At 46.1% G+C, this 12,078-nt stretch overlaps 1 protein-coding gene, 1 non-coding gene and 1 pseudogene across 2 annotated transcripts; all 3 read left to right on the top strand.

Annotated features, from left to right (window-relative positions):
• Positions 1-880: 880 nt before the first annotated feature.
• On the top strand, positions 881-11,343 carry LOC129835514 (40S ribosomal protein S4-like). The gene is made up of 7 exons (XM_055901175.1): positions 881-946; positions 1,493-1,570; positions 2,672-2,852; positions 4,827-4,924; positions 9,121-9,292; positions 10,370-10,527; positions 11,174-11,343. The coding sequence occupies exons 1-7, from the start codon at positions 944-946 to the stop codon at positions 11,273-11,275; spliced, it is 792 nt and encodes a 263-aa protein (XP_055757150.1). The 5' UTR covers positions 881-943; the 3' UTR covers positions 11,276-11,343.
• Positions 3,956-4,031, top strand: LOC129835854 (small nucleolar RNA SNORD61). The gene has a single exon (XR_008756571.1). It is a non-coding gene; the product is annotated as a small nucleolar RNA SNORD61 (small nucleolar RNA).
• LOC129835852 (small nucleolar RNA SNORA57) lies at positions 10,613-10,781 on the top strand (annotated as a pseudogene).
• Positions 11,344-12,078: the final 735 nt, after the last annotated feature.

Here is a 12,078-nt window from a genome sequence, read left to right as displayed (position 1 = left end):
CTGGGTCGCTCCTCTTTTCAGTTCGCTGCAGCTAGTGACTGGAACGAGCTGCAACAAACACTCAAACTGGACAGTTTTATCTCAATCTCTTCATTCAAAGACTCAATCATGGACACTCTTACCGGCAGTTGTGGCTGCTTTGTGTGATGTATTGTTGTCTCTACCTTCTTGCCCTTTGTGCTGTTGTCTGTGCCCAATAATGTTTGTACCATGTGCTGCTACCATGTTGTGCTGCTATCATGTTGTGTTGTCATGTGTTGCTGCCTTGCTGTGTTGTCTTAGGTCTCTCTTTATGTAGTGTTGTGTTGTCTCTCTTGTCATGATGTGTGTTTTGTCCTATATTTATATTTATTTTAAATCCCAGCCCCCGTCCCAACAGGAGGCCTTTTGCCTTTCAGTATGCCGTCATTGTAAATAAGAATTTGATATTTTTAAATATTTTAAATTGAACCTTTATTTAACTAGGAAAGTCCGTTCTTATAAACAAATTCTTATTTACAATGACAGCCTACCGGGGAACAGTGCCTTGTTCAGGGGCAGACGCACAATTGGCATAGCGTCGTCCGGGTTAGGGAGGGTTTGGCCGGTAGGGATATCCTTGTCTCAGTATGTAAAATGTAATAAAATGTATGCACTCTACTGTAAGTCGCTCTGGATAAGAGCGTCTGCTAAATGACTAAAATGTAAATGTAGAACGACAGCATTTTACATTGTTAGCTCAGGATTCGATCCAGCAACCTTTCTTAACTGGTTTGCCAAGTTAAATAAAGGTTAAATAAAATACATTTCTGACAAGTTCAAGGAACATCCAGTCGCAGTTATTCTCCTCGACACTAGAGCGGACCAAATAAATTATGCTCGGTTTGTCCCTCATCATGCACCGTACTCTGTCTTATTTTGCAAGGACTCAAAGTGGGAGGTCCTTTTCCCCGCAGACTCCAACATGGTGAGCCGTATTTCCTTATGATTTTCTCCCGAATCATCATCAAACATCACTTTTTCTGAATATAATATAGCACATATAACTGCGATTGTATGAAAATATATACTTTGTGTAATGGTTAGTCCCTGTATTTAAATAATAAGTTATGTCTGAGTCTCTGAAACGATTTTTAGAAAAACCGATTCGTTTGACCATTGTAGCCACCGGCTAGCTGGTTAGCATCAACTCTGCCCATTTCAGCCAAACATGTTTCCGTTACCACGATTTCTACGTTCAAAAGTCTATTCCCGTAGCTTATACCAGCCTTGGTAATTGAGCACAACTTTTGCCGCGAGAATGTGTAAAATAAACCCTTTTTCTTGTGCTTTTGCCGATTAGGCCCCAGCCGGAACTCGCGTTCGTGGACAGTATAGCAAATAACTAACTTGCATGCTAACGTCTGCTAGCCATACGGGTCGCATGGTATCTCAAAACGAACAGCCGTTTGTCCGGTAGGCTGTTCCAGTAAAGTTTTACTGCTGTGTTTAACCTTGTTTTTCTGTTTACCAGGCACGAGGACCGAAGAAGCACCTGAAGCGCGTTGCAGCGCCCAAGCATTGGATGCTTGACAAGCTCACCGGAGTGTTCGTAAGTACATAGCTACTTTCTATGTTGAAACCACAATGTTACTAGCTGGTTGCAGACTAGTATACAAATTGTTGGGTATTCGTATCTAGCTATCAGTTTTCCATTATTTTCTCGACAACATGTAATTCATTGTCTTGTCCCCTACCTGTATCTCCTCACCTGGGCTGTTGGAACACAGCGACCCAACCTAACTTGAGGCACGTTCCCCTCCTATTGAAAGAACATTTGCTTACTTGCCAATTATCTTCTCATTATTAAAGTGAGCACGACAAACAGTTTATGCCGTTGCTGGAAGGCGCTACATACTCAATTCGACAGCTTTACTACTGTAGGATGCGGCCTCTGCAGAAGTCTGGGCCTGTATACTTGTGCGTCTGAGTAGAGCTGTTGTTCAGGGCCTGTATACTTGACTTGTGCTTCTGAGCAGAACTGTTGTGAAGCAAGTTAGTTTGTTTGTACTAGACCCCACCTACAGTCAACAAATCACATCAATGCAGAATTTTGCTGGCGCATGGTAGTAAACTCAACTGGAGGCTCCGCGATTGCGTCACACCATCCATATGGCACCCCTGACTAACGTTTTCGTATCAAACATAAATTGTCTGTTGCTAGATTGTGGCCCTACAAATGTTTTTAACCAATGACGGTGTTTGCAACATGCATATTTGTAGTCATTTGCTATTTCATCTACTGAACAGTTGTGGCTTTCCCTCCCATCCTAACCCCATTCCCCACTTACTCTCTCCTCCCTGTGGATATTGGTCTGCTGTCCCTGCATTGTCTATAGCTGCCATTGTTAATCAAGGTAGACTCGGCAACGTGACGTTGCCACAAGCACCACCGCAGATATTGCAACGAGTGAGATGCAAAACTTCACTCTTATCACGCGGCGTCGGCTTATGAAGATGGGTTTGCTTCACGCTGTTGTGTGGGAATTCTGGGAGCCAAACTGGAAGTTTAGCCTCGTGCTTCAATGCACTCAGTAGTTGTCGATATTGACCCACTGTGCTGTTTACTTCGTGCATCTACGTCGTATTGTCGAATCCACCTTTTAACTGCTCTCATATAGTTACAGTGCCTAACCCTATTCTTCTCCTCTAGGCTCCTCGTCCCTCCACTGGTCCCCACAAGCTGAGGGAGTGCCTGCCCCTCATAATCTTCCTCAGGAACCGTCTGAAGTACGCCCTGACCGGAGATGAGGTCAAGAAGATTTGCATGCAGAGGTTCATCAAGATCGACGGCAAAGTCCGCACTGATATCACCTACCCCGCTGGCTTCATGGGTAAGTCTGGCTGGGGGACAGGGGTTGGGTGAGGAAGGCAGCCATAGGGAGAAGCCAAGGAGTACATAAGGGTGGGTAAATGTTCGGCTTGCTCCTTTTGGGCGACGTGAACCTCTGTGCCTCGTATTCCCTTGAGACCTTTGCTTGAAAAATGAAGGAATAAACCCCCCCTGCAATATTAGTTTGTCCCCTTTGAGACACCGTAGCAACAACAGGCAGTCAATACACCCACAAATTATTTTAAGATAAAATCAGGGAGTCTGTAAATAATTGTCATTCTTACAGAGATCTTAGTTGTGCAATTTTAGATCAGATGTTTTTTTCAAGTGGGGGAAAAATGCATGAACTTTTATTTCATTGAATGATAAACACTTCATTGAAGAATCACGTCCGTAGTTCCCATTCCTGCTAGGAGTAGGACTGTTAACCAATCACTGACAAAGAGGCGTAGCTTTTGGCTATCTAACTTCGTGCGCAACTACGGGGGAAATGGATTGTATTGGCTTAGACCACTGGTTCTCAAACCTTGTCCTGGGGACCGAAAGGGATGCATGTTTTTGCCCTAGCACTACACAGCTGATTTTAAAATCGTCAGCTCATCAAAAGGCTTTGATTTGAATCCGGTGTGTAGTGGTAAGGGCAAAAACGTGCACCCCTTTGGGTCCCCAGGACCAGGATTGAGAACTGCTGGCTTAGACTGACAACATGTAAACTATTTACACTCAATGTTTATTGGAAACCCATAAATTTTGCATAATGAGCACTTGTCTTTCAAATACATCTTTGCAGTTGATGGTTAGCTAGCACTTTAAAAAAAAAGTTGTATTGACATGATCAGTCAAAACACCTCAAAACAAGACATGGCATCAAGAATACGATACAAATCACTTATTTGGCAGCTTGTCACTGTTGCTATGTGACGTCAGAATCATAACGCACGCGTGCTTTGCGGTCTCATGTGTGGCGAGTGAAGGCGCGATACTAGCCAAGTCCTACAAGCATCCTCCCTTGACGCAATCGCACCTTTTTTTTAGGTCATTGAGCTGGCGAAAGCAAAGCTAGAAGCATCTGTTTTTCACCTAAGCCAGTGATGAATGTAGAGGGCAATGAAGACACACTTTGGTTTTGATCAACGAGCTGAAATAAATCTCACCAATACCTCTAAGAAGTTCTGAGCTCTAATCAATAGGATGTTTTTTTTTTTTTACTATTCAAACTGGGCCTAGGTCACTAAACATGGTGCCGAAGCTCCCCTGATTCGTCTCTACAGGAATTGTCTAGTTGGAACTAGATGGGCTGTAAGGCACTAAAGGTAATGGCTGGCTTGCTCTGGGCTTTTAGGACAGTGAATGATTTTTCATTAGTTTTTTGATAGTGGTGCTGCTTGGTGTTACTGGTTAGCTGTAAGACCAGATGGTCACTTCAAGGGAATACCCCTGAGCTCCCATATACACGCCACCAAACCAATAGACATTCGCCGTCTTATATTCACGTTTTTCTCGGGTGCGCATATTCACACAGTAATTCTTAGCACCTTTATCCCTGCCAAGAGCGACGACTGTGTCGTTGATTAATTTCCTACACCAGGTGAATCAGCCCACCATGTCACACCTCTCCTTCACTGGACCATATCAGGCTGTGGAGAAGCTCTATTCCATTTCCTTGTTCCTCACGTCCTTCCTCTACCCATTGGCTGAGAAGGTCAGAGGGGAGGGTCTGAGATGTAGTCTAGCTTTTCTTAAAATATTGTCGACTTTCATTCCGTTAGTCAATAACAGTTGAACCATCAAGTGTTTCCAAATATGAGAATGTAATGGTAACTGAAACGGACAAATCTGTCATTTTTGGATTTGATGCGAAAGCTGTATTTTGTTTTGTTGTTTTAGTTCAGCCTTTAAGACTGAATGTTGGTGTTTGTCTATGTTCTGGATGTGATCATTGACACTAATGCATGTGCCATGTCCGTCTGTCTAGATGTGATCAGTATTGAGAAGACTGGAGAGCACTTCCGTCTGATCTACGATGTGAAGGGACGTTTCACTGTTCACCGCATCACTGCAGAGGAGGCCCAGGTATGACGCACGTTGTCACCGCGTAATCCCACCTTTTAAAAACCGAGCAGTACCATATAATTGGCTGAATCTTCTGTGTGACGGAGCAATGAAGACAATCTTTGGTTTTGATCAACGAGCTGAAAAAAACCCCCCTCACCAATACCTCTAAGAAGTTCTGAGCTCCAGACAAAAGAATGAACTGAATCCTAATGTGAAGTGGTTGTTTTCTACCTTTTTGTGTAAATAAATGCCTTGTGCTTGTGGAGCTACACAGTGCATTCGGGAAGTATTCAGACCCCTTGACTTTATCCATATTTTGTTGCGTTACAGCTTTGTTCTAAAATTGATTATACACTGCTCAAAAAAATAAAGGGAACACTTAAACAACACAATGTAACTCCAAGTCAATCACAGTTCTGTGAAATCAAACTGTCCACTTAGGAAGCAACACTGATTGACAATAAATTTCACATGCTGTTGTGCAAATGGAATAGACAAAAGGTGGAAATTATAGGCAATTAGCAAAACACCCCCAATAAAGGAGTGATTCTGCAGGTGGTGACCACAGACCACTTCTCAGTTCCTATGATTCCTGGCTGATGTTTTGGTCACTTTTGAATGCTGGCGGTGCTCTCACTCTAGTGGTAGCATGCGACGGAGTCTACAACCCACACAAGTGGCTCAGGTAGTGCAGTTCATCCAGGATGGCACATCAATGCGAACTGTGGCAAAAAGGTTTGCTGTGTCTGTCAGCATAGTGTCCAGAGCATGCAGGCGCTACCAGGAGAAAGGCCAGTACATCAGGAGACGTGGAGGAGGCCGTAGGAGAGCAACAACCCAGCAGCAGGACCGCTACCTCCGCCTTTGTGCAAGGAGGTGCACTGCCAGCGCCCTGCAAAATGACCTCCAGCAGGCCACAAATGTGCATGTGTCTGCTCAAACGGTCAGAAACAGACTCCATGAGGGTGGTATGAGGGCCCAACGTCCACAGGTGGGGGTTGTGCTTACAGCCCAACACCGTGCAGGACGTTTGGCATTTGCCAGAGAACACCAAGATTGGCAAATTCGCCACTGGCGCCCTGTGCTCTTCACAGATGAAAGCAGGTTCACACTGAGCACATGAGCACATGTGACAGACGTGACAGAGTCTGGAGACGCCGGGGAGAACATTCTGCTGCCTGCAACATCCTCCGGCACGACCGGTTTGGTGGTGGGTCAGTCATGGTGTGGGGTGAAATTTCTTTGTGGGGCCGCACAGCCCTCCATGTGCTTGCCAGAGGTAGCCTGACTGCCATTAGGTACCGAGATGAGATCCTCAGACCCCTTGTGAGACCATACGCTGACACATGCACATTTGTGGCCTGCTGGGGGTCATTTTGCAGGGCGCTGGCAGTGCACCGCCTTGCACAAGGGCGGAGGTAGCGGTCCTGCTGCTGGGTTGTTGCCCTCCTACGGCCTCCTCCACGTCTCCTGATGTACTGGCCTGTCTCCTGGTAGCGCCTGCATGCTCTGGACACTACGCTGACAGACACAGCAAACCTTTTTGCCACAGTTCGCATTGATGTGCCATCCTGGATGAACTGCACTACCTGAGCCACTTGTGTGGGTTGTAGACTACGTCTCATGCTACCACTAGAGTGAGAGCACCGCCAGCATTCAAAAGTGACCAAAGCATCAGCCAGGAAGCATAGGAACTGAGAAGTGGTCTGTGGTCACCACCTGCAGAATCACTCCTGTTTTGGGGGGTGTCTTGCTAATTGCCTATAATTTCCACCTTTTGTCTATTCCATTTGCACAACAGCATGTGAAATTTATTGTCAATCAGTGTTGCTTCCTAAGTGGACAGTTTGATTTCACAGAACTGTGATTGACTTGGAGTTACATTGTGTTGTTTAAGTGTTCCCTTTATTTTTTTGAGCAGTGTATATTTATCAGCAATCTACACAATACCCCATAATGACAGTGAAAACAGGTTTTTAGAAATGTTTGCAAATATGTTACGTGTTATTATTATTTTTACTTATTAACATAGGTATTCAGACCCTTTGCTATAAGATATAATTGCGCTCAGGTGCATCCTGTTTCCATTGATCATCCTTGAGATGTTTCTACAACTTGATTGGAGTCCACCTGTGGTAAATTCAATTGATTGGATATGATTTGGAAAGACACACACCTGTCTATATAAGGTCCCACAGTTGACAGTGCATGTCAGAGCAAAAACCAAGCCATGAGGTTTAAGGAATTGTCTATGAAGCTCCGAGAAAGGATTTTCAGGGCTCCGAGACAAGATTGTGTCGAGGCACAGATCTGGGGAAGGGTACCAAAAAATGTCTGCAGCATTGAAGGTCCCTGAGAACAGTGGCCTCCCATTTGTACATGGAGGAAGTTTGTTATCACCAAGACTTCCTTGAGCTGGCCTCCCGGCAAAATAGGGCAATCGGGAGAGAAGTGCCTTGGTCAGGGAGGTGACCAAGAACCAGATGGGCACTCTGACAGAGTTCCTCTGTGGAGATGGGAGAACCTTCCAGAGGACAACCATCTCTGCAGCAGTCCACCAATCAGGCCTTATTGGTTGTGTGCAGACTGAAACCACTCCTCGGGAAAAGGCACATTACTACCCGCTTGGAGTTTGCCAAAAGGCATCTAAAGACGCTCAGACCATGAGAAACAAGAGTCTCTGGTCTGATTAAACCAAGATGGCCTGAATGCCAAGCGTCATGTCTGGAGGAAACCTGGCACCATCTCTACGGGGAAGCATGGTGGTAGCAGCATCATGCTGTGGGGATGTTTTTAAGCGGCAGGGACTGGGAGACTAGTCAGGATTGGAAAACTGCTCCACAGTTCTCAGACCTGACTGGGGTGAAGGTTCACCTTCCAACAGGACAGCGACCCTAAGCACACAGCCAAGACAACGCAGGAGTAGCTTCGTGACAAGTCTCTGAATGTCCTTGAGTGGCCCAGCAAGAGCCCGGACTTCAACCTGATCAAACATCTCAGAAGAAACCTGAAAATAGCTGTGCAGCAACGCTCCCCATCCAACCTGACCGAGTTTGAGAGGATCTGCAGAGAAGAATGGAAGGAACTCCCCAAATACAGGTGTGCCAAGCTTGTAGCATCAATACCCAGAAGATTTGAGGCTGTAATTGCTGCCAAAGGTGCTTCAACAAAGTGAAGAATAAAATGTCTCAGTTGTTTTTAAAACCATCAAATGCATAACCTGTTTTTGCTTTTTCGTGATGTTGTGATGTCATTATGGGGTGTTGTGATGTCATTATGGGGTGTTGTGATGTCATTATGGGGTGTTGTGATGTCATTACGGGGTGTTGTGTGTAGATTGAGGGGGGGGGGGGGGGGGGGGGGGGATTGAATCAATTTTAGAATAAGGCTGTAACGTAACAACATTTGGAGAAAGTCAAGGGGTCTGAATACTTAATGAATGCGCTATATATATGCGTGTGTGTGGACACCCCTTCAAATGAGTGGATTCTTGTAATTCATCCACACCCGTTACTGACCGATGTATAAAATTGAGCACACCGCCATGCAATCTCCATTGACAAACATAGGCAGTAGAATGGCCTTACTGAAGAGCTTAATGACTTTCAATGTGGCATTGTCATAGGATGCCAGCTTTCCAACAAGTCAGTCAAATTGCTGCCCTGCTAGATGCCAGGGTCAACTGTAAGTGCTGTTACTGTGAAGTGGAAACGTCTAGGAGCAACAATGGCTCCGCTGCGAAGTGGGAGGCCGCACAAGCTCACAGGACAGGACTGTGTGTTTTACTGAAGTGTGTAATGCGTAAAATAAAAATCTCGGTTGCAGCCCTCACTACAGAGTTCGACTGCTTCTGGAAGCAACATAAGTACAATGACTGTTTGTCGGGATCTTCATGAAATAAGTTTCCATGGCTGTTATAGCAGCAAAGGGGAGACCAACTCCATATTAATGCCCATGATTTTGGAATGAGATATTTGACGAGCAGGTCTCCACATATGAGCACATCTCCACAGCTCCACACACGAGCACATCTCCACATCCGTCTGTGTAGTATAGTTGGGGTTCAGACCCCTAAACCTAGCGATTGTCAAATCAACTTTTGAGACATTTTTGGAGATAAGTGCTTAAGTTACACGGCTTAGACTCTAGAAACAAGGTTATGGAAACCCTTACCATAACAATCACTCACTTCTCCCATCTTTCCCCCTCTGCAGTACAAGCTGTGCAAGGTGAAGAAGAACCTGATGGGTACCAAGGGAGTCCCCGCACTGGTGACCCATGACGCCCGCACCATCCGCTACCCAGACCCCCTCATCAAGGTCAACGACACCGTCCGCATCGACCTCGCCACCGGCAAGATCACAGAACACATCAAGTTCGACACAGGTAACATGATTTTATTGAACTTCAAAAAAACTTCTAGTTGACATAAAGAAATGGTTTGATACCGGTGAGGAAATGGGTTTAGAGATTGGGGGTTTGATTTGTCTTGGATTTTAATGGATTTTATATATTACCCACCTATATACTCAAAGCACTTTATGTAGTCAGGAAGTGAAGCTTCTCATCATCCACCAATGTGGGGCAACCATTTTGTGAAATTGAAGGAAAATATTAAGCGGGATTAATTGGTGCAGCTTGTTCAGTGCTGTTATGTCGGTCCCCCTGCCCACCGACTGGTCCCCCTGCCCACCGACTGGTCCCCCTGCCCACCGACTGGTCCCCCTGCCAGTCCCCCTGCCCACCGACTAGTCCCCGTGCCCACCGACTAGTCCCCCTGCCAGTCCCCGTGCACACCGACTAGTCCCCCTGCCAGTCCCCGTGCACACCGACTAGTCCCCCTGCCAGTCCCCCTGCCCACCGACTAGTCCCCCCGCCCACCGGCTAGTCCCCCTGCCAGTCCCCGTGCACATCGACTAGTCCCCCTGCCAGTCCCCGTGCACACCGACTGGTCCCCCTGCCAGTCCCCGTGCACACCGACTGGTCCCCCTGCCCACCGGCTGGTCCCCCCGCCCACCGACTGGTTTCTTACTATCCCTGTCTGCATCCCGTGGCTGACAGGGACGCTTGGCCTCGACACAGACAGTGAATTTACAATTGTTTTGTTTTGGTACTCTGCAGAAACAAAAAAAGACTTTATGGGGAAGTAACATCTGTTCATTCAGACATTGTCTCCATCAGCACTCTTTGGAAGTTTTTTTGCAGATGCGGCTGAAGCAAACCAGCGCTATTACCCAGCCGCGCCGGCGCTATTACCCAGCCGCGCCGGCGCTATTACCCAGCCGCGCCGGCGCTATTACCCAGCCGCGCCGGCGCTAGTACCCAGCCGCGCCGGCGCTAGTACCCAGCCGCGCCGGCGCTAGTACCCAGCCGCGCCGGCGCTAGTACCCAGTCGCACCTGGCATTCTTCTGAAGCAGTTCTAATCCTCTTCCTCCCTCTTCTCTCCTCCCTCCTTCTCGTAGGTAACCTGTGCATGGTGACTGGCGGTGCCAATTTGGGGCGGATTGGTATCATCACTAACCGGGAAAGGCACCCTGGCTCGTTTGACGTGGTTCACGTCAAAGACAGCGCTGGAAACATCTTCGCCACCAGGCTGGGAAACATCTTCATCATTGGCAAGGTGAGCAGAGGAGTTGTGACGTAGGCGACCCCACACGCGCAGAGGCAGCACTAACATGCAAATACATGTTGAAGACAACTCAACCCCTCCATTTCTTGACACGCTTGTAGTTGCTCAGTACTCGTGTGTGTGTGTGTGTGTGTGTGTGTGTGTGTGTGTGTGTGATTGTACGGAGGTAGAACAAAGCCAATGCTATGTCTTCGGTACCAGTGTGATATTGTCTGCTGGTTCTATCCTCAATCGCTGGCACACTTTTACACCGATGAAGAGCAGGTTCACATCTAGAACCAAACCAAGTAGACTGCAAGCCGTGTTTTAATGTTCTACTCTTCTGTCTGCTGGGGTGGGGATCAAGTTGTCACCATACGTTCTCATATTCTGGCTTTTTTTCCCGACCAGCATGATCACTTCTTAAAAGCATAATGTCACTTTTCAAAGCTATTTATTTAGTCCTCTTCCTGTCCTGTGAACACGTCCATTTCCTCTTGAGATCTGTCTCTACTTATCTCAGTTTTGATGGTTGATGGCAAAAACTTATTTTAAAAATATTTTTTTTTAAATATTTTTTTTTAAATATTAAATAGTTGAATGTGAGTTGCACCTGTTCCCTTCAAAATGTCCTAATGTTTTGTCCTTCCCCTCCCAGGGCAACAAGCCGTGGGTGTCCCTGCCCCGTGGGAAGGGTATCCGTCTCACAATCGCTGAGGAGCGGGACAAGAGAATCGCTGCCAAGGCTGGCAGCAGCTAAATCCTATATGTAGGTCTAGGCATCCTGGCTTTGAAATAAAAACACATGTTATTTACAACAAAAAACCATCTGACTGGACTTCTATTTTCCATGTTTAGTACATTATTTGTAAATGTTTATTTTCAGAGCAGCTTCTCCCAACAAATGGGCTCACAGACTTGAATAGTAGTTTCAATCTTCACATAAATAAGGGATATTTCATGTCTCCCAGAATCTCCCCTCAACATTATCATGCACTGGAATTTCTAGGGTGGAGTTGGGGACCAATTGAGACCATCGAGAAGAAAATAATATATTCCAAATGGCACACTGTTCCCTATATATTGCACTACTTTTGACCAGGCACCATAGGCCTCTGGGGCCTTATTTATTAACCTTGCTGATGTGCAGAATATACCCCCAGAACATGCGTGTGCCAGTTTTCGTAAGTTGCCGGTTATAAAAACTGATCTTGACATGAACGTGTCCTTATTTTTTAGACCATGCGCTGTTTCTAGTGGTTGGAAGTATTGCATGTAAGTAACCTAAGTGTTTTGTGAAAACGGGGATATGATGGTCACTCTTGTTCATAAGAAGAAAAACGGGTTAATAAGATGCAATCATTTACCGTTAGTGAGAATATTTCGTTGAACTTTGCGTTTTCAAATTTTTAAAACGAACATCCTATTTCCTAGGCTAGTGCGTTTCGGAGATTGTACAATTCCTCACCACTGTCACCGTATGGTTTCATACTCACGAAGTACACGTGTAGGCCTACAAGTCGGGCACCATTTGTCCCATTTCTCGTGTAATATGACCCACGT

The sequence above is a fragment of the Salvelinus fontinalis genome, chromosome 36 (assembly GCF_029448725.1).
Source record: "Salvelinus fontinalis isolate EN_2023a chromosome 36, ASM2944872v1, whole genome shotgun sequence".
Taxonomy (NCBI): domain Eukaryota; kingdom Metazoa; phylum Chordata; class Actinopteri; order Salmoniformes; family Salmonidae; genus Salvelinus; species Salvelinus fontinalis.
The sequence above is the reverse complement of the archived record's forward strand: the minus strand, read 5'-3'. Positions and strand labels throughout refer to the sequence as shown.